The sequence below is a fragment of the Anguilla anguilla genome, chromosome 13 (assembly GCF_013347855.1).
Source record: "Anguilla anguilla isolate fAngAng1 chromosome 13, fAngAng1.pri, whole genome shotgun sequence".
Lineage (NCBI taxonomy): Eukaryota > Metazoa > Chordata > Actinopteri > Anguilliformes > Anguillidae > Anguilla > Anguilla anguilla.
Genome location: NC_049213.1, coordinates 15625671 through 15648481, shown reverse-complemented (window position 1 = coordinate 15648481; position 22811 = coordinate 15625671). Strand labels below are relative to the sequence as shown.

General features: G+C 40.3%; 1 protein-coding gene across 3 annotated transcripts; it reads right to left on the bottom strand.

The window, feature by feature from the left end:
- Positions 1 to 76: 76 nt before the first annotated feature.
- Positions 77 to 22766, bottom strand: helz2a (helicase with zinc finger 2a). Of its 3 annotated transcripts, none has more exons than XM_035387738.1 (20): positions 22607 to 22762; positions 19238 to 20264; positions 18039 to 18222; positions 17833 to 17937; positions 16867 to 17384; positions 15854 to 16486; positions 14605 to 15400; positions 14131 to 14206; positions 10478 to 14033; positions 10236 to 10321; positions 9490 to 9633; positions 6924 to 7148; positions 6342 to 6486; positions 5468 to 5584; positions 4920 to 5112; positions 4372 to 4506; positions 3746 to 3958; positions 3065 to 3221; positions 1690 to 1857; positions 77 to 1045 (listed from the first exon to the last, which is right to left on the bottom strand). In XM_035387738.1, the coding sequence occupies exons 2-20, from the start codon at positions 20221 to 20223 to the stop codon at positions 894 to 896; spliced, it is 8589 nt and encodes a 2862-aa protein (XP_035243629.1). In that variant the 5' UTR covers positions 20224 to 20264; positions 22607 to 22762; the 3' UTR covers positions 77 to 893. The 3 variants fall into 3 exon arrangements, 2 of the variants coding, with proteins under 2 accessions (XP_035243629.1, XP_035243630.1); XM_035387739.1 differs by having other exon boundaries at positions 6924 to 7088; positions 22607 to 22761; XR_004761947.1 differs by lacking the exons at positions 77 to 1045; positions 1690 to 1857; positions 3065 to 3221; ... (2 more) ...; positions 4920 to 5112; positions 5468 to 5584 and having other exon boundaries at positions 6924 to 7120; positions 22607 to 22766.
- Between the last annotated feature and the right edge of the window lie 45 nt (positions 22767 to 22811).

Here is a 22811-nt window from a genome sequence, read left to right as displayed (position 1 = left end):
TTTTTTTTTTTGCATTTTTCACTATCTGTAACATCGTAAACATTGATAATAAAACAATTATACTGTGAATCAAAAATAAAGCACATACAAAACTTTTATTATGTCAATTGAGCTTGGCATAATAAATATTTCTCTTACAGTAAATGTTTAATGTCCAGCTGCTTCAGGTAGGAGGTTCAGTGCACAGATACAAACAAAATTACCCATAGAAAGGAATACATCGCCTAATTACACAATAAATTTACACAATCTGTCTTAAAGTGCAAGTGCTTTTCAGCTGGTTTTTCTAATTATGTATTGCACAGATTAGGTACATGGATGATAGTTTGTTTTGATTTTGAGAGTAACGTAAACAGTTATATATTTTAAGACAATTTTTACCTTTAAAATTATTATTACTTTTTTCTAAATTAGGAATGTGCATTAAGATTTGGATGCAAGTCTGTTCAATTTATACATTTTCTGTTGATTCACAAAACTACAGATAAGCACCCACTTTGCTTCAAGCACCCACTCTGTGGTGCTAATCACTGAAATTGCATTCATACATGCTACATTTTTCAGTTAAGAATGTACATAATAATAAAAATAACATAAACATAATATAACATATGCCACAAATTGAATGTACTGTCCAATCTTGTGTTACATGTTCTTTAGTTGTATGCAGCATGGATTTGTTTTTAACAGGATTTATGTTCAGTAAATTTTTATTTAAAATCTCAGGGGGCTCTCTATATAGGCACTCTCTATATAGTCAAACAGGTGTATTATAACAATGTTAGTACGTAAGTAATTTCAGGAGCCCAATCTTTATAGCAAAAAGGCTCAAAAACTATTCCCATGTGCACAACTCATTTTTGAGTGTCAGATAGAACTAGCCTACTTTAATGCTAAGATCTGGATTTGGAGAAACGTTTGAACGTTTTTGCACCAGGCTTTTGAACTTGAATATCTTTTGCGCAGTCCATCACACAGTTCTTTTCCTGGTAATGCCTCAGCAATCTCTTCCAGAGAGCACTGCAGCGCAGCAAATTCTTGTTCCCTGCAATGCACATAGCAATCATATAGTTTAAGCAGCACCCAGTGCTCTAACATTCAACCTTTTTTAATCTGACAGAGAACAGTTTTATTTCCATTTTCAACCATCCGTCCATTGTTTATACCCGTTTACCCAGCATGCATTGGGCGAGAGGCAAGAATACACCCTGGACAGGCCGCCAATATATTGCAGGGCACACACACCATCACACCATTCACTCATACCTATGGCCAATTTAGAGTTTCCAATTAGCCTGCCTGCATGTATTTAGACCGTGGGAGGAAACCGGAGTACCCGGAGGAAACCCACATGGGCACCGGGAGAACATGCAATCTCCACACAGAAAGGCCCAAGCCGAGATTCTAACCCGACAGTACTATCCACTGCACCACTGTGCCACCCTATTTTAATTTCCGGAAACAATAATACATCTTTGGGCCAATGCCCCGGACTGTTTCAGGAGAGTTAATATCAGGAGCGTTTTGCAGTTTCAAATTCATATCACAGAATTTATGTTCTGTACTATTATCACTATGTCAACAGGTCTTAAATCATGACTCATGACATATGAATAAGATAAGCAAATAATAATTGTGCTGTGGTAGATTCTGGCCACCAGGAAGATGAAAGGCGCTAAATGCTGTTACCTATGATGCAGAGTCCCTCCTGCGCTCTGGTGAGGCCCACGTTGACTTGGTTGGGATCCATGACGAAGCCCAAGTGGCGCGTCAGCCACGCTTTGGTTGGTTCATTGTCAATCTCCGAAACAGGACGGGAACGCACGGTGGAGAGGATGACATAGCGCCACTCACTTCCTGTGGAAGCGAACAAACACGCCCAAGAACACCAACCTTGTCAAGAAATGTGGCCCAGGATCCGACATTATATTTAATTCAGTCTTTTAGCAATTTAGCAAATGCCCTTATCCTGATTTACACAGAATGCACATTTATTTTATGCAATCTAATCACAGTACTGTGGGCAGGAGAAAACGGGCCCCGGCCTGGGCCAGGAATGCCGAGGTCGCTCTCCTCCACACTGTTGAATGCTTCTTCAAAAGATGCACACTTCTCAGAGTCTGATGTAACTGGGTTTATTGTTAGTGAATCAAAGATTACATACAAGAACCCGGGCTGATCTGCGCAGTTCAGTACAATTAACAGTCACTCATAAGTAAAGACAATACATCCAATCACTCTCCAAGCATTCCCAAAACACACTCTTAAATCCCCTGGGGCCACCTGCTTCTTTTATCCATTTTTGCTAACTCTTCCTGTTGTGGAGCTTAAATTTAGTACTTCTCACTTAATTTTTGTTAATTACGTCCTGTTTCTGACAACATTATTTCCCAATTCTTGGACACCATTATTTATGGGCCCCTTCCTTCCTTTTTTAAAAATGATGGTGCTTGTCTCCCACTTGAATCTCACTCCCCCTTCTGTCACAAATCATATATTCTGACGATACATTTTCCGTGAAAGGCAGAAGCTTCCGTTCGTTCCACAGATATGCTTGTATACAGCTTAATTAGCAGGGCAAAAATTATGTGTGTATTACGTGTTTCTTCTAATTGCACCTATTTTTAGTATGAAGCACTTCACTGCTGCCGGTTGTTAATCTTATGGCTCAGGTTGACCTTGGTCCACCTGCATCCTTCCTCCTTTACTAGCCGGATGATACATCAGGGAGGAGACGGCTGGTGCTCATTAATACATTCCTTTCCCATATACACTAGGCCTGTGCTCTCTAACTACATGTCTTTCCCAATACAATGGGCTTGTGTTTTTTGAGTACATATATATTTATTTCCCACAGTACCCTTAAAAATGAGTAGTGAATGCATCCCCTCCAGCAAAAGAAATGTTTTGTTAATCATAGCCTCAATAAATAAAATATTCTCACTTAAATATTTAAATGTTTCACTCAATGTCAAAGCACAGCCTAGTGTATTGAATAAAGGCCAGCGTAACCATACACATTCCTTCTCCATGATTTCCGAGGGACACATAGGGTGATGCCTACCTTGACTTTTCATGATGGTGCTCACGCTGACATCCCGAATGCGCCTCTCAGACAGAATTTCGTTTATCTTGGCAACCTGGGCATTGTACGGCGTCAGAATGGCTATGCTACTCGGAGCTACTTGGGCATGAGAGATCAGAAGCCAAGCAACGCGGACCTAGAACAACAAGTAAGGAAACAGAGTGCTTACACTTGCGTTTACCTTACTGGCCACGTAACCATATCTCCAATGTTATTATATTAAATTTGGTCGCACACTCATATGGACATTGTTTCTAATTTCCTGTTCTTGACCTGTGGTATTACAACACTTATGTAAATAGTTTCCACAAAACAAACACAGTAAATAAATAAATAAATAAATAACAAGGACCACCAGCAAACTAATGAGACTGGTTGCACTTTTTATATTTCAAAACATTACATGGGTTAGCATTTTGATTTGGTTTCTAATGTCAAAATAATACAGGACAGAGTGGGTTTAATTTCTGACACAGATACAACTTCACTTTAGCTTGTGAGTTAAATATTACATTTTTACATGACATTCATTTGGCAGACACTTTTATCCAAAGCGACGTACAAAAGTGCATTTTCATGATCGTAGACAACTGCTGAACACGCACAAATTAAACAGCCAACAGGAAATGCGCTGTTGTAACGAAGAGCCATTCTGCTCACCGATTGTTCAGCTTCCTCCGTGTTTGCCTTTGAGTTTTCATTCCCTTTCTCTGTGGAGACCAGCAGGCTGATCTCCTTCCCTTCCAAGTGGCCAAAAACAATGGGCGTCGGCTGTCTGGACTTAGTCAGCAGGACACTGGGCACACGCGTTACCCCCGTTTTTAAGTGCCCTCCGTAGAACTCCATGGAGGGAAACTCGCAAATGGACTCATGCTGAAAAGATACATTTTATGAAGTTTTGGATTAATTGCGATTAAATTAAATGACTTTATGGACTTTATGTGTATGTGAGAAAAAGGCCCTTGTTATGTGCTGTTAACACGAAGAAAAAACTCCAGTGGGCCAAGCACCATCAATGCTAGACCAAAAAGGCAGAGGCACATCTTTTTAAACAAGCAGATCATAGTTGCTGTTATTCGATAAATGCACATATATTAACTGAATTCTTCTCTACCTAAAGTTAAAAAAAAAAAAAAAAAACAGGTGGCCTAATACGTTTGGCCTGTACTATATATATATACATATATACACACACACACACACACACACACACACACATATATATATATATATATATACAAACACGACTTAGAGGGACTGTTTTTTTCAACGATATACATACATACCATTCTGTATTGTGTATCGAGCATCACAGCTTTCTCCATGTAGCGCTCAAACAATGACTTCCTCATGCCCAATCTCTTACCAAGATCACAGTGTACAATGGGCTGCAATTGCTTGTGGTCACCAAGTAAAACAATCTAGGAGGGAGAAAATTACACAGAATATTAAAAAACATGAACAGATTTTAAGATTTCATTTTCCTACCAATGACACATTAAAAATGTTCCAACCCCCCAAATAATAGAATATGCTTATCGTAGTCAACTGCATGATTTGGACACTTCAAGTTACGTGAACAAATGTAGGATGCTTGTGAAGAAATGCTTTGAAATATAGCCTTACAAGTTTTTTTTTGTGAAATATAAGAGTGAAAGTGTGTACTGTAATTTGGCATCAGTCCGATATCAATGATTTTGTATAAAACTTATCTTCTGAAATGTATATTTACATTTGGCTGTTTCTAGATTGTATGCATTGGCTGTTGAGATTATGTATACCAGAAAAAAACGTATCATGACTGACAACTTATTGTTTATATTTCTCAAAATACCTGGTTAGGATTGTGGCTGACAAGCGGTATGAAGGCCTCTGGCTCTGTTGCCATGGCACACTCATCAATGATAATCTGCTGCAAATTCAGCATCTTGGTTATATTTGGATTTGAAGCTGCAGTGCAGGTGCACAGAATGACATCATGTTTCACCAGCTCCAGCTGTCGAGCACGATTCAGGAGTTTTTTGTAGCTGAAAAAAATATATTTTTATAAATATTTATAATGGTTATTTCTGCAGCAATAACAACCTGTTGAGAAGTTAACAGCTAGTTAAGAACAACACTAATACAACTAACCTAACCAATATGTACAAATAAAGCACTTAACACATAATATTTTTATTTATTAATTAAGGCCCATGAGATGAAAGACAAATTAACATGTATTTCTGATTCAGCCTACAGAAGAATGAAAATTGTGTAGGAAATTTGGTTGTCCTCGTACTTATGATTACAAGGTGAAAATATTGATTAAAATCCAGTATAGAATTACGGCTGTACAGAGACACAATGGAAATCAAACATGTTTTAAACTTTAAAAACTACCTTTCAATTTCTTCATCAGTGAGTTCCTCTCCTTTTTGAATCCTTGCATCAAAAGCTTGAATTTGTTTGGCCAGTGGGTTACCATGTGCCCGTATCAGATGATGCAGTGTGATGGATCTAGAAAATATGTGGATTTAGTGATGCTTGAGTTTAACCATTAGACAGAACTATTGTCTCTTTGAAATGCATCCTTATGAGGTCACAGTTTATTATAAATCAGATTATTTCAGTTATTTCAAGCGCATTTGAAAATTAGAATGAATAATTTTCACATACATATTACAATTTTTTTGGGCGGTTGGATAACCCATCCAGCACCTGTTTTCAGTGCATAATCATGCCCCACAATTTGGAATGGAATTCTGACTATGTCACTGTCAACCATAGCAAAAAGGGCAGCTCATAATTGCCCATCATTTCTGTCAGAAAGAGAGGATTTCATTCATTCAAGGTGTCTACTCCTTCATCAGACATTAGCAATTTTTCTGCAACTTCTCTGGTCGGATTGTTGGTCTGACATCTGTCTGTATCATATGCGTGAGTTCTGAGGACCTCCAGCACAATGACTGCAGGGTGGCTGTCACCATACACATTCTAGGTTTCAAATGATTTAATTTGGAATTTTTAACCACATCTTAGAGTCTGTATACATCATAGTATGTAGCCTAAGAAAAAAATTAATACTCTAATTCTGAGCTCAACAGTGACAAATATTATAGATGGAATATACAATAAATGCCCTAATTTAATAAGGTCACCTGGCTTTATTGCTATTATGCATTATGTTTTACTGTAAGTAATCTGATAAAGAGTGTCGGCTGAATTAAAAAAATGTAAGACTGAGATAAATGTAGCATACGCTGCTAAATGTTACCTGAGTTCTAGGTTAGGCTTCTCCTCACGCAAAGCCTTGCGAGAGAGCTTCAGGTGGCTGCCTGGGTAAGGAAACTCCAGCATCTCCATCTGTTCGCTGTAGACCCGTAGTGGTTTCAGCTCCTCCCTCAGTTTCACGAGATGTTCTGGAACATGACGACAAGCGATTACGATTCACAAACTAGGGCCTGGCTTCCATCGACAGATTATATTTTTCCCTTAACTGCTTATTCCGCTAGCAATTAATTGCCGCCATTAGCCTCGTTTTTTTTCTTGTAGAGCTTTGTAAAGTTCAACAATCATTTAAATTAACTAAGCGATTTGTTTGTGGAAGAAGAAGAAGAAAAAAAATTACTTCTACTTAGTTACAAGGTTCTTATGTTAACTGCATCCAGACCTAAGGTAAGATTCCATTATGGCAGCGTATGAATTGTTTGAAAGTAAAATGCAGAGAATATTTGGATTCTATTTTATGTGAGAAATATATGGTAATCGTTTCTATTGAATTAGTAATACATTGGTAGTTTTTCAATGTGGTTTAAATTCCAGTGCCAAAGCCAAAGCTTAAAAGGAGTGAGCTTACCAGCCACAACATCCACAGATTTGTTTGATGGCCCACAATAAAGAATGCATCCATCCTTCTTTTTCTCTCCATTGTTGTCTGTTTTCTTTGACGAGGTTAAGACTTGTTTGTTCCGCATTACAAACAAAAAAACGACCTGAACTCCAACTACGGTTTTCCCAGTTCCTGAGGGAAATGATCTCCAGTTGTTATGGTTGCTTATGTTAACAAAGAACAGAAATATATCTGGAAATATCAAGAGTTGCAATCAAAAGAATATTGAATTTTAATAGCTGGAAACAGTACTCTGAGATTGACACTGTATATAAATATACAGTGCAGTATATAAGTATTTACACAGTGACACCATTTTTTTTGGCCCAGTACAATGGATTTGAAATTAAAATGAATATGAGGTTAAAGTGCAGACTGTCAACTTTAATTTGCAAGTATTTACATCCATATGGGGTGGATCATGTAGGCATCCAAGCCCTTTTTACACATAGCCCCCCCCCCCCCCCCCCCCCCCCCCCCCATTTTGGGGGACCAAAAGTAATGGGACAGTTAGCTGCTCAGCTGTTTACTGGCCAGCTGTGTGTTGTTGCATCATTAGTCCATGCACAGGAAAGCTAACAAAAGCTCTAGAGTTGATTCTTGCTGTGGAATTTGCATTTGGAGTCTGTTGCTGGTGTCTCTCAACACATGGACCAAAGAAGGCATTGACAGTCAACACATGGACTGTCAATGCCAGTACAGCAGGCCATCACGAAGTGGAAAAAAGCATAATAAATTGGAGATACAGCAGGAACATTGGGTGTGTCAAAAAGCAAGAATGCATTGGTGAGCTCAGTAATATCAAACAACCTGGTAAAAATGGACTGCATTTATATAGCACTTTTATCCAAAGCACTCTACAATTGGTGCCTCTCATTCACACACACACTCACACACCAACGGTGAAAGGCTGCCATGCAAGGTACCAATCAGCTCGTTGGGAGCAATTAGGGGTTAGGTGTCTTGCTCAGGGACACTTCGACACACCCATGGCGGGGGGATCGAACCGGCAACTGTGGGAAATAAATATATATGTACTCAAAAAACACATTGTCAGAATATATGATTTGTGATAAAAGGGGGAGGGAGATTCAGGTGGGAGATAAGCACCATCATTTTTAAAAATAAAGAAGGCTCATAAATAATGGTGTCAAAGAATTGGGAAATAATGGTGTCAAAAACAGGACGTGATTAACAAAAGAAATAAGTGGGAAGTACTAAATTTAAGCTCCACAACAGGAGAAGTTAGCAAAAATGGATAAAAGATGCATTTGGCCCCAGGGGATTTCAGAGTGTGTCTTGGGAATGCTTGGAGAGTGATTGGATGTATTGTCTTTACTTGTGAGTGACTGTTAGTTGTACTGCACAGATCAGCCCGGGTTCTTGTATGTAATCTCTGATTCACTAACAATAAACCCAGTTACGTCAGACTCTGAGAAGTGTGCATCTTTTGAAGAAGCATTCAACAGTGTGGAGGAGAGCGGCCTCGGCATTCCTGGCCCAGGCCAGGGCCCGTTTTCTCCTGCCCACACAACCCTCCGACTGCCAGACAACCGCTCTTATTTACTACATTTAAAAAACTTTATTTAATATTAAATAACTTCGTAAAATTAATTTTGGTCTTCTAAAATATAAATGCAGTCCATCCAACTGGTGGATTATGGAAAACCACTGAAGTACGATGACCGAAGACTATCAGTTGTGAAGAAAATCTTTTCAACTGTCAAACAGATCAAAAACTCTCTCCACGATGTATGTACCAGCATAACCTCGGGTTCACTGCAAGATGCTAACCATTGGTAAGCCTCAAGAACAGAATGGCCCGGTTAGAGTTTGGGAGAAAGTACATTTGGCAAAAGGTGGAACAAACACTTATGGATGAGATGAGATGAGTATTAACCTGTACCTAATTAATGGATAAAGAAAAGTGTACAGAAAGAACTGCTCATCTTATCTGCTCAGATCCAACCAAATGCCTCAAAACCCAGGATGGAATGTAGTGGAATATATACTAGACTGCCTAAGTCAATCACCCAGTCTGAATTCAACTGAACATGGGTTTCACTTACAGAAGACAACACTAAAGGTAAAAATTTCCAGAAACGAATGGGAACTGAAGATGGCTGCAGTACAGGCCTGGCAGGGCATCACCAGGGAAGATACCCAATGTCTGCTAATGTTTATGCATTGTAGAATTCAGTCAGTCATTGAATGCAAAGGATTGGCAACCATTTACTACATTTAAAAAACTTCATTTAATATAAAATTAATTCGTAAAATTAATTTTGGTCTTCTAAAATGGAGGACTAAATATGAAAAGGGCTATAATTCCAACATTGACCTCTAGATATAGATGTGAATACTCTTATAGCTGACAGTCTACACTTTTAACTCATATTCATTGTTTCATTTCAAATCCAATGTTCTTGTGCCAAAACAACAAAAATTCTGTCACTGTCTATATACTTACACATTTGACAGAAAGAGGGGATAAACCCGTAGGTGAAAATGAAGCAGAAACAACTTTTCCTACCTGGTGGTCCTTGAATTAGAGTGAAAGGGCTGTCCAGTGCCTCATTTATGGCTTTCCTTTGACTGGGATTCGGACATGGTAAACCCAAGGACTGATTTATGAGCTCAGAATTCCACCTTTTTAGTCCATAACCTGCTGCACCACCTGAAATAATAAGTAATAAAAGTTAAATAATAATAATGGGGGGGGGGGGGGGTATGAATTCCTGTAGGTGTGAATTTGTTAGTGAATGGTGTGGAATGAAGGGCCCCTTTGATGGATTGAAAACTTTGTCCAAACCAAATGTATTTCCGCCTCTTGCCCACTGCATGATGGGATACCCCAGCCCCCCTATGACCCCGACCAGGAATAAGCAGTTTTTTAAATGGATGGATGATGGAAATCATAGGGATTAATTATTTTCTTTATTGTACAATTCTGTGAAATTCATAGTGTATTCTGCATTGACCTCAGTGCCACCCCTGCATCCTTATTTTTTTGTACAGTAGATGTTCATCACTATTCTGTCACTGAACTCTTGTTTCTGGCATTGTCTTTATGTTGAATATGTGTCAGAATGCTTTCCTAAATTACTGTGCTATGCCCCAATGTAACAATACCTTATAGTGTTTCAATTTGAGAATTGTTTTTTTTTTCATACAAAGAGGAAGTGAAAAGATTGAGAAGTGTTTTTTATAAGGTTTTTTGATTTATCACAGATGGCACCAGAAATGAACTTCTGTCATAGAAACTGTTGAAAGACTTACTTCTAGATCTTGGTGTCTTTCCAAGGGCAATGCTCTTCACAAGTTGATTGGCTTTAGTAAGGTTGACAATGGCAGTCTCTTTGCGTCTAAAAATAAGGCAGCATCATTTAGCGACATTCAACATCGAAAGTAACCTTTATTTTCTCTTTTTTTTAGCAGAATAATGTACACTGATGAAAAAAACAGTAGATAATATGCCTCAATTGTTTCTGTTGAGATAATGTAGATACTACAGAACTTACGCATCAGGCAGTAGTTTTGGGATCAGTTCCACAGTGAGGTTTGTGTTCCTTCCGATGTCTGGAATGTTTTCCATAGATAGCTGGTTGAGGCTGAAATGTATCTGTACATAGGAGAGTTGCTTTGATGTTTCCTCATCTGTGACTTTTGTGGTCATGCCATGGGCTACCCATGTGAAAGATTTGGTGTCCACAAGTTCTGAGGGAGGCTGGGTGCCCTCAGGTGTATCAGTGCTCGTCTGTTTTAGGTCCCTCAATCGAAAGCACAAGAAACAGTTCAGAAGATCACACTCAATGGACCATTGTTTCTTCTTCTCCAGTGGCAACCGAAAGAAACCATTTAGATATGTGTTCTTAGATTTACCCTTCCATGTGACTTTCACATCTTCCAGGACAATGCTGTCATTTTCGGCCACAGCATTTGAAGCTGATTCCATTTCACAAAGGGGTTTCCAAATTTTCTGGTACTCCATGTAGTCTATGTACTGTTTCTTTGATGCACGGACTGCATACTTGGAAAAACACATGGTAGGGTTCTTTATGTGTTCCAAGCAGATCTCAAATTTTGGATGGACATTCACTAACTGCACCACAGGGACTAACAGTCCCCGCCGAGAGTCTGTGCCTAGCTGTACCTGGATTATCTCCCCAACTTTGAGTTTCAGCGACAGCTTGACATAGTGCTCTGGCTCAGTTTTAGCCACGCTGTCTGTATTTCTGGACACAATTTGCCATTCCCTGTTTGAATCATTGGGCTGTTCTTGACTGTCCTGAGTGATGCTTGAGCGGATTTTCTGAATGGACTCACGTACAGTCTTCCACTTCTCCATTCTGAGAGCCGACAGAATATCTTTCCATGTGTCTCTTAGTACTGGTGCGATGAGAACATCAGATTGGGGTTTCTTCAGCTCGGTGCGTATTTTTCCATTTGTGAAAGAATACACCCGTCGCATCCATTTCAGAGTCATGCAGTTGCTTTCTTTATCATACTCTGGTTGGTCTGTCAACTGCAAGTGGCTGTACATAATGGAGAGTGTGTGTGGCATTGAGGTCCTGTTTAAAGGAAAAGACAAGTTGAAACTTGTCCCAGTTGAGGCCACATCAGTGATGAATGCCACCTTTCCTGTGCTCTGCTGCCTCAGTTGAGATGCCAGCCTTAGAGACTGTGCTTTTTTTTCATACTCAGTTTGCTTTTCATACTTTTGTGAGAAGTCCACACAGAATCTGTCGATTTCTTTAACAGTATATTTGATGTTTGCGTTTTCAAGGACTGAGTGCAGTAATCTTTGTAAGATTATGTCAATGTAGCGGCGTATGGGGGAGGAGGCCCAGGTGTATGACTCTAGCTGCAGATCACAGTGTCCGATTTTGGAGTGAGTCACTGAATTTGAGCGTAGAATGTTTGCCTTTTGGAAAAGCTTCCTTAATTCAGTCACAACTGGTAGCAGCTGGGGATGAATATCATCGGTTGTGATAAGGACTGCCATTTTGTAAATATCTTTGCTTTGGGCTGCCGATTCAATTTCCTCTATCAAAGATTTAAGCACGTAGAAGGTGTCAGAGGCAGGAATGACATCATAGTCTCTGTGTTCTGTGACTGTTTTGCCCATGCTTATTGCCCTTTGATCACTCGCAGATCTTATGAATTCCTGGTTTCCGTCAAGGTGGTTAAACTGGTAGGAAAGGTGAATTGACAATGGTATTAGGGAGCTGAACTTGTCTTTCAATTGGCGCATCTTCTCTGGATCAGGCTCATCTTGACATCTGACAGGAGTTAAGCTCTTTGTTGCCTCAGTAGTGATCAGATGTTCAGACACAGCATGATTGAACATAATCATGAGTTCTTCTATCATTTTATGGGACCTTCCTTCACTTATGTGCACATCCTCGTCCGGACTCTTATAGCAACTGTCCTCCTGCATCCTGTTTTTCCTGTGAACCTCAGAGAAGTTGAATGCTACAACAAGGCAGCCCTCTAAACTGTCACAGCTTTCACTACCTTTGCATTTCTTCTTGATTATTTTCTCTGCATCTTCATAAGACATCTTTCTGTCTGAACATATTACAGAGAGGGAAAACTCACGTCTCAGGATGCGGTATGTTTTCTTGTCAACTTCCACCATCAAAGAAATAGCCCGTCGATCACATCCAGGTAGCAGGCTGAAAAATTCAGTACTGAGGTCCTTTGGGAACATATGTGCAGGTTCTTTCTCAGGGCGATAGAATGTGGTCCCTTGTTGCTGAGCATATTTGTCCATGGGACTGTCCTTTTTCACAAAGCTTGCAATGTCTGCAATGTGAACTCCAACTTCATAATGTTGGCCTAAATCTCTCACACTGATTGCATCATCCATGTCTTCTGAATTCACTGGATCAATGGTAAAGGTGATGTATTTACGGTAATCTTTTCTACCTTTTCCGTTGAGGGTAAAGCCCTTGTAGTTTTTCAGCTCTTCTTGGATGGATGAATTAAGAGCCCTTCTCAGTTGATATTCTATGTCTAACACTTCCAGTCCACCCTCTAATGTTGTCACCTGTGACAGAACGTCTACAGCAATTCCCAGAGGGTTTCTGAACCTCTCTCTCCACTTCAGGACTTTGACAACAAAAAGCTTATTCCTCTTTGTTTCCTCGTTTATCTTCACAAACCTTTCTGGCCTCAAGCGATCATTTTCAATGTTCCGTATTGCGATGTGGTCAGGTTTGTCCTTCCAAAATGGCGTGTATATTTTGGAAACACAATTGTTGATTGGAACCATCACCTGAGAATCATGTTGATCAATGGTACAGACAAACAAAGATGAACCCCCCCTCTTTAGCACACCTTTCACTTTTCCACTTGGAGGGCTGCTCTGTTTGTCTATCTCAACAACAACCTGATCTCCAGGAAAAGAGTGACCCACATTCTTTCTACCATTGATGGTGATATGCAGTGTAGGCTGGTCTAGCGGTCTGGCATATCCTGAGTCATACCTCTTCATAACAAGTTCACAAAGTTTGTAGTCATTAGGGTTAGTCATCAACAATTGATGCAAATCAGGAGCAGAGAAATCTTGATGTGGCTCTTCTTTCTGGCTGTAGAATTCAGTTGTCTCACTTGAGTTATCCGTATGGAAAATGCTCATGAGCCCTTCTGAGGTAACTGTCACTCGGACATCGCTGCCCTCATCCAGGAGCTCCTTCAGTATAGGGTCATCTATGTCAGATGTCTCTGGTGTGGATGATTCAGTATCACTGCTGTCATCCTCGTCATCTTCTTTTTTGGTGAATCTTTTAGTTTCTCTCACTTCACTCTCTATGAAGTCCTCTGTGAGGTGCTGTGGTTCAGCGCTGTTCGTTTTGATGCACTGCTCTATGTAGCTCTTCCAGATCCTTGAGCACTTTCCAAAGGAGCAGAGAGCTGCAGCATCTCCCACCACAATGACCTGGGACTGTGCTCTGGTCATGACTGTGTTCATCACCCGTGGATCGTTGAAGAACTCCAGGCAAGCAATGTCATAAGTCTTCAGGCTTTCTCGAGTATGAATAGTAGACATCACTATAGCTCTAAACTGTTTGCCTGTTTGTTAAGGAAACAAAATAACATAACATATTTAAACAATGATGACTAGCGTGACTTATGCATTTGTACACTGATAGCTTAAGAGCATGAATACCTTGCACATTTTGTGAATTCTCCACAGTTACTGCTCCTAATCTTAGCTTCCATAACTCCTCCCTGATTTGGAAAACCTGTTATTGACAAAAGATACAATAAACGATTATTAAATATTTGTCAAACCATCTGAAAGTTGGTCTAGATGTCCAATGCTGTCAGCAATAAATTAAATGAAATCTTAAAACTCTAAAATATATTTAAAGGCCTACTCAGTCATTTTGAGTGTACTTATACGGTATATATATATGTATATATATATATACACACACACACACACACACACACACACACAACTCCACAGTACAATGCCCAACTCTCCCAATTTACTCTACCAATGTACATACTCTCATGTACTCTATTAGAGTTGAATTAACACTGGGCATTTCACTTCATGTATACGTAGATAGATAGACTGATAGACAGACAGACAGACACATAAACAATGCCTCCACAGGTAAAAATGGTGAAATACCTGCATTCCTTCAGAGAGAACACATATCATCTTCTGTTCCTGATTCCCCCACTGAGGTGGCCATTCTTTAATCAGTTTTTGTACAACATCTACAACACAAGCAACCTCCTCATGATTGTACCAGGACATAGTTGATGTGTCCAAATGGCACTCCCCATGAATGTGATAGAATCTCAGAGGATGGTACTGAGGGTGAGGGGGCACATTTCCGCAGGCCTTGATGGCATCACTCTTGCCTACATAGAAGTGAGTAGACACAAACTCCACTATGTCTTTAGTGGAGCGGTAGTTTTCGTTGAAGATGATTCTGCTTTTTGAAGCCACGCTCTGGTCCTCTTCGGCTTGGTAGCGATGGAAGAGGCGATTGAGCAGGGTGTGGTTGGAGCGCTGGTCCTCGTCCACTGAGAAGAGCTTCGGACCCATCTGCATGTGATCTCCAGCCAAAACCACCCGTGTTCCTTGCCCTGCCAGAGTGAGGGGCATCAGAGCTTCACACTCTAGCATCTGCGAGGCCTCGTCAATCAGAATGTGGGTGAAGTAACCAGCTGGAAGATTTATGTTGTGGAAGAGCCTAGCCGTGACTGTTGTTGTTATGACAATTTTGAACTTGCTCAGAGTGGTCATGTCCGGAAACTCAAAAGATTGTTTATCAGGAGACAAATTGCAGTACTTTAATGTGACCCGATCAGTGGCCCTCACACGCGTCCACTGTGTCTTTATTCTGAGAGGTGTTGCTCTAGTACATCCAGAAAGTACATACTGATGGAAGTAATCCTTGACATATAAATCTGCAGAGCTGAAAGTAGAAAGAGATTAACTTGCCTTATTTATAGTCAGTCAGTAGTGATTGTCAGAGTTCACAGTGGACAAATTACAAACCTGCAATGACAACCAGATGACCAGTTACAGATTTACTGTATATAACTGGACTGGGTTTAATTTAATGTTTGATTTGATTTGATTTGATTTGATTTATTTGCACTCATCATATAAAAATTACAAAACAGAACAACTACACTTATTTAAAACAATACAAGGAGGACTATTGTAAAAAGTGAGATGTTAAAACGAGAAACAATTTGTTAAGTATTGAGTGCAAGGATTACCCATTAAGCCAGTAATAGCTGGCTCATTTCCAATGGCATCCTAGACTAGACTATTGACATAACTAAATATACAACAAATATACAATACTGTAAAGCTTGCATTAATTTACACTTAAAATTTTAATTTATGAAGTAATGGTTACCTGTTAGTATGGGTACAGATCAAAACTTTGGTTCCAGGTTGTTGTACCAGCTCTTTTACTGCAGTGGCCAGGGTGAAGGTCTTCCCTGTTCCAAAGGGTCCATAGATTAGGAGCGGCGCCACAGTCTTCATGCTATCTGGATCTCCAATGATGAAAGCTATAGCTGCTTGCTGCTTTGAATTGAGACTGGGGTATTTTCCTGTGTGCACTGGGACAGAGCTCTTCTTCAGGTCTGGCAAAACCCACTCTACATCTGGTAGAAGGTCTACAGCCTTGTGCATCTCACAGAATTGTTGGCGGTTCAGCTGAAACTGGACCTCCATCTCACAGGTGGTGTTAGTCTTTAGATTAAGCTTGGTGCAGCAACTTTTTGAGAGCTGCAGGTACATTCTGTCCTTATTGACCTCTGGAAGGATGATTGCCTCATACACATTCTGACACTGGTGTGCCTCAGATGGAGGCGCAACTAGAGCTGACTTGACTTCCCTCTTTAGGATAAAGCCCTCTGGTGTGTCAGGAGTCAGCAGGTAAGGCACTGGAACAGCAGCAAATAGGACTCCACGTGGAGCTTTCTTCTCAGACTCGCCGACAGTGAGTTTGGCAAACAAGGAGATGGTCACTTTGAGACTCAGCCTGGAGTTTTAATATATGAAACAGAGGAAGAATAAGAGTAAGAATAAGAGAGTGAACGTTGAGGGAAGTGACAACTCAACAGTACAACTTGGTAAAGGAAATGAAAACCTTTAAGACTGATTGCTTTCATCATAATACAGTCAGAAAGTGCAATTCTGATTATACCACTTATAATAATAAGTAATTAATATCAATTTAATATCATAGCAATCAATATCAATTTAAAGTCAATTTGTAACAGCAAATAAATGTATCATTATGAAGTGCAAGTTACAGGGAATATATACCAAACAGAACAATACTGCTAAAATATATCAATCTTATCTGCCACACATCCGTTACATTTATAGACATAACTACATAAATCTGATTTACATTACCTGGACACCACCTCTTCTTGAGCCAGTTCTTCTTTGTACAGGAAGTGGTGCATTCTCTCTCTGTAGTTATGAACCGTGATGGGAATGTTGGCTTCAGATCTCGGGTTAAACAACAGGTTTATCTGAGGAGGCTTGTACTGCTGCAGAAGGTTTCCCTCAGCCTCTCTCTTGTTCAGACAGGGAACAATGACTCTGTTTCCCTGGTGCCAGCGCTCCAAACTCTGACCTGGAGGCCTGACGTCCTCCTTCATCCTCACAGGACAGATGGAGCTCTGCTCACCCACCCTCACCTCAAGCTTCTGCAGCAGTACTGGCCTCGTATCAAAGTCAAACACCACCCACTGCTCATAAAGGCCTGGGTGTAAGGGTTTGCATGACACGGGAATGTCATAGGACATGTCAGGACAGCAGAACATTTGTCCTTTTGAGTAGGTGCAAGGATCTTCAGGGGTAATTTCACCCAGAGTGAATGTTGCTCCAGGATCTTGTTTCAGCAATGCAACTTCCACAAGGGGCGTCTGGAAGAGAAACAAGAACAAAATATTTCAGATGTTCAAATATTTTAAATGTTTTCAGAGTGTACACCTTGCAAATTTGGCTACCATCTGGGGGCCAGCTTTTTATTCCACTATTTTTCAGGCAGCAATATTCGTAAATTTGGAGTAAGCCACATTCAGCACCATTCAGGATGATTCCAGAAGTGTATCACTGTAACATGGACTTGTGGTTTTAGGTTAGGGTTAGGGTTAGAGCTAACAGCCCATCAACTCTTTTTAGCCTCATATTCAACAAATAGTCATTGATATCATAGTCAATGTCTGTAAAAACATTGAACTACAGCTGATTTTCTACAATTTCAAAATGTAATTTGTTCAAATAGGAGAACATTTCCCTTTTTTTACCAATGGGCTAAACATAAAAAATCACAACATAAATCCTAGCTGAGTATAAGAACAAAAGTCCAACCTCTGACTGTATTTTGAAAGTCCATTTAAGAGGCAAGAGGTCTCGGCCAAGAACAGTCAAATCCTTGTCACAGCTGACAGTGACACCAGGTACCTTCTCAGACATCTTAAACAGAGGGAGAGATGAAAATAAATATTTAAACATGGCAAAAAAACACATCGGGGTTTCTTTTCCAATTGTGAGCGGTGAAGCAAGCGGACCCTTACAATGAGAACCTCGTTGAGGCTGTTCCTGTACTCCCTCAGCAAGCGTTCCTGGTACGACAGCAAGCCCTGCTCATCTGCTGCCTTAGCTTTCCTTCTCGCGGTCCTGTCCCTCATCCGCCACTCCTGCAGTTCTTCCACCGAGTGAGCCTGGATACAGTTGTCTCCATACACACAGGTATAAGGGCTGTGGAACCAAGGTTTTCTTCATTATAGTACATTTATAGTATTTCACATACGTACATTTGCACACCAGCAACATGTTACCACTATCTAAAAGCAGTCGATTGAATGATTAACCCACAAGGTAAAAAAAAAAAATACTGGCAGTCATAGGGAGGACCTGAATTTATCAAGTGCATTAAAAGCATGCCGTTGCATTATGCCCAGCGGATTCTAAGCCCCCTTACGGTCAGGTCTGTTTAAGTGTTAAATGCAGCTTTCAATCAGATGCATCTCATTTTATCATAATTTTCATGGGTACTTTTACCTACCCATTTTACTTCAGTCAGCATTTGTAAATAGGAAGTTGCTGACAACTGACCTACACCACATGACTGAAAGTATCTGGAAACCCCTTGTTCTGGGGCTGTTTTTCATGGTTGGACTAGGCCTCTTAGTTCTAGTGAAGGCTAGAGCATATGTGGCATGTGAAAATGGCATTCTAGACATTCTAGACAATTCTGTGCTTCTCCCACAGTTGAAACAGGAAAGGGAAGGTCCTTTCCTGTTTCAGCATGGCAATGCCCCCAGGCACAAAGCAAGGTCCATATTGAAATGGTTTTGTCGAGAACGGTGTAGAAGAACTTGAATGGCCTGCACAGAGTCCGAACCTCAACCCCATCCAACACCTTTGGGATCAATTGCAAAGCCAACTGTGAGCCAGGCTTAATCACCCAATCAGTGCCTGACCTCACCAATGCTTTTCTGGCCAAATGCAAGCACATCCCTGCAGCAGTGCTCCAACATCTAATATAAAGCCTTCCCAGAAAAGTGGAGGTTGCTATAGTAGCAACGGGTGGGCCAACTCCCTACTAATGCCCACAATTTTGGAAGAGATGTTGGATGTCAGGTGTCCACATACTTTTGGCAATGTAGTGCATCTTGTTAAACAGAGAGAATAAATTGGTAGTGTGGCGGTATTTTCTGATCAAGAATCTCTGGTGTCATCAGTTGTGAACTGAAGTATCGGGTTGTTGTACCTTGTGCACAGCTGTAAGACCAGGTTGACGTTCACAGGCGGGGGGCGGTATTTCCACTCGGTGACCACGTCCTCCTGGATCATCCTCTCATGATCGAGGGAGGCGCAGTGGTTCATGAACCTGTCTTCCGAGGAGAATTCCCGTTTGCAGGGTTTACAGTAGAGTCTCTGCCGCGGCGGGGAAGTTGCGACCTGCTGCGAGGCGTTCGGCGGCTGCCAGATCAGCTCGAGGCGCCTCAGGCCTTCTTGCCTCTCTGCCGTCCACACCGCCATCTCTACCGCGTTGTGGGCGAAATTGCACCGCTCGAGCCCATGCTGGCACGGCTCCTCTCTCAGCACATACAAACAGTACAGGTAATTGGAAAATCTCGAAGAGGGCAAAGGTCGAATTTCGCTCCATTCCACATGTCCGCGCTCGAGTTCTTGGTAAAAAACCATTAAAGGGCTCCACGGATGCCCACTTCTGCAAAGTCCCCTGAGGCTTGCTACCGGAGGGTGACTGTGGAAGCAGAGTTTGCAGAGCTCGAAAAACGCGCCCGGGAACTGGAGCTGGATCTTCTCCACTGCACTGAGAGACCTCACTTGGGTCCTGCGGTTTGGAAACTGCATTTGTCCAATCAGGTGTTTGAGCTGGTGGAGTTCCAGGTTGCTGCGCTTTTGGAAGTTCCACACTGCGGCCTCCTCTGCGCTTCTTGCGAAGGAGCAGCGGTGACTGTGCTTTGTGCATCCCTGTCCATCCACAAAATGCCAGCACACTGCGTACGTCTGTGGACTGGGGTACTCTGGTCGTTTTGATATGTGCTTCCATATTTCTGTGCTACCTTTCTGTCGGGCAAGAAGTATATCTCCAGAGCACTGGTGATCGTTGAAAATAGGCCGGTATGTGATTTCTGTTTGTTTCCTGCAGCACAAATTGCAAGCAACACGCAACTCATGTGTCCATAATATTTCACATAATAAGCTGTGCTCAATAGATTGTTCCATCATCGTTGATGATTTCACTCAGTTCATTCAGATATAAACATGTTCTGAAATAATAAAAAAAAGATGGAGGTCATTATCAACTTCCTTTAAAACGTATCGTACTGTCCACACTGAAAATGATCAGCAATGATGAAGTTCTATCTTTGATTTTAAACAAAAAATAAAGATTTATTTTTAAAAATTCAAAATTTTTTAAATAAAAACAGCAAACAGTCGAGGAGGTACATTTTGTCTAAAACATTAAATTACATGTGATAATTAAAATGATTACATTTGCAAATTATATAACAATACTTCATTTTCTTTTCATTGTGGTAAGCGTAGTTTTTTCTGTAGGTCATTTTGTCATGTTTTATGGGAATTTTACTTTGTGGGTGCACAGAATTATGAAAAAGAAAATTCACTGAGCAATCCAATCATCTGCAGAGCTGAAAATCAAAGAATCATTTCCTGCTCACATTGATAAGGACATTGGATACAATGATTTCACAAATGTATACTGACTTGTATCAACAACTTATATTATTGCAGCCTACTGCAGCTAAAGTGGCCATCTTTCAATACTATAAGAAAAGGAAAGCCGAGGAAGATGTAAGGTTATCAGCAATAAAGGAGCATTGCTTTATAAGAATAAAGATTTTGCTGATCCCTTAATTAGTTACTTTGTTGAGATTTTTACAAGTGAGGAGATTACTAATAGACTGGAAGGCATGTCTTATCTAATGTAGGGCAGTTTACAAAAGCCTGACTCTTATCAGCTGAGCCTAGAGCAGTAACAGCCAAGTATAATTCAATTAAATTAATTTATATTCATTTTGTATAGTTATTTTTACAAGGAACAGTCACAAAAACACTTTACAGAGAAACAGAAGGAAAATTGGGCAGAAAGGAACTGAACTTGAAACCAAAACCAAAGGGTTGCAGGTTTTGTTCCTAGGTAGGCTACAGCTGTTGTACCCTTGAGCAAGGTACTTCACCTGCAAAGCTCCATTATATATCCAGTTGTAAAAATGCAAAATCTGTGTAGGTTTCTCTGGTTAAGAGTGTCTACTACATGCCCATAATATAATGTAAACCTGTATGTAGGTGCTGGACTCTTTCTGAAGAAATATATGTCTTATGTATGTGAATACACCTTGTTTTGCCTGGTCACTTTAAGGAGAGAATTCTCTCTGCCCAACATACACAAACACACCCCTCACTTGAAACACTTCCGCTCAGTTGAAAGCAAATACATAAATCCAGATATCCATAACCATTATAACTACACCCTTGGATACTGCAAACAGTCAACACCCTTTTGAAAAAGAGGACCTCACAGCCCAACTGTCCCTATGTGAATTGCTCCAATTTGTTTGTAAACGAAGGCCTGTGCCTTTTAAACGTGAATAACAATAAAGTATGTATTTTTGAATAGGGGCGCACATTCTTTGTTTACTGTTCTCCGCATTTTGAGCTCATGCCTCTTCCATTGACAGTTCCCTTTAAGTTCATGTTTTGCCCAAGAATTTCAATTGAGCGGCAGTAAATTTCTTGTTTTATTAAATCTATAAAGGATACTCTTGCACTACTTCAGTGATCTGGTTGAGTCTTTCTTTCACACGTAACAGTCCCTACTTGCCCTTTTACATTTTATCTTCTCAATGAAAACCATTTTTTGACATGTTTCAGTGTCACATCAAAAAACGCAAGCAAGGAAAATTCTAGTTTCATATTTTTTCAATGATAATCTTCCCAATCATTTTAATCATCCAATCTAATTAGCCAGACCACTGAAGTCTGCTATGTTTAAAAGGAATGTCAGATGTTAGAAACCTCATTTCTTTTACCTTCACCATACATTTACCCTCATTACAGGTGTAGTCTCATGTCACTTGTATTTTGGAATTAAATACCTTAATTACCTGCTTTACTTACTACTGTAAGTATTCACACTGCACATGCATCCTTAAAATTATGGTTAGATGATCTTCTCTGTCAATTAGAGAATGCCTTTCACCCACCAAACTCAGAGCACAGGGGTGAAACTTGAGTCTCAGCTGAGTTCAAAGTACCACACTGTTTACAACCCTACTATCGCCATAGCATCTGTTTTGTGGAGGGCAAGTGGTCAGGATTTGCATTGCAAACCTTGATACCTTGATCCCTGTGATAAACCAAACATCAAATGTTTCAGTTCCTCTGCATTTAGTATTTTTCCTGTGTAACACTCATGCCCAAATATATGCTGTATATATAATGTTTGTTCTTCCAAGACCGGGTGCTGGATTTAACAGAACCACTTAAAAAAACAAAATAAAGGATACACACTTCTATATATGCAGTCATAAGTATCAGTGTGATTAAACCATCACAACAAAAGTAAAAACCAAGATCCATAGCTTACCTTAGCTACCTCTATGCCATCACTGTTAAAAAATAACAGAAATGATGCAATTTACGTGAAATTATCATTTCATTGATATATCAATACAAAGCCATTGTGGTAGTCTGTAATGTAATTCTCTTCAGACGGCTGTGCTGTTCCGTGTATGTGCTGCTCACATTTATAGTGCTCAGAGGGAACTACCGGGCTCCTCCCAAGCAAGCAC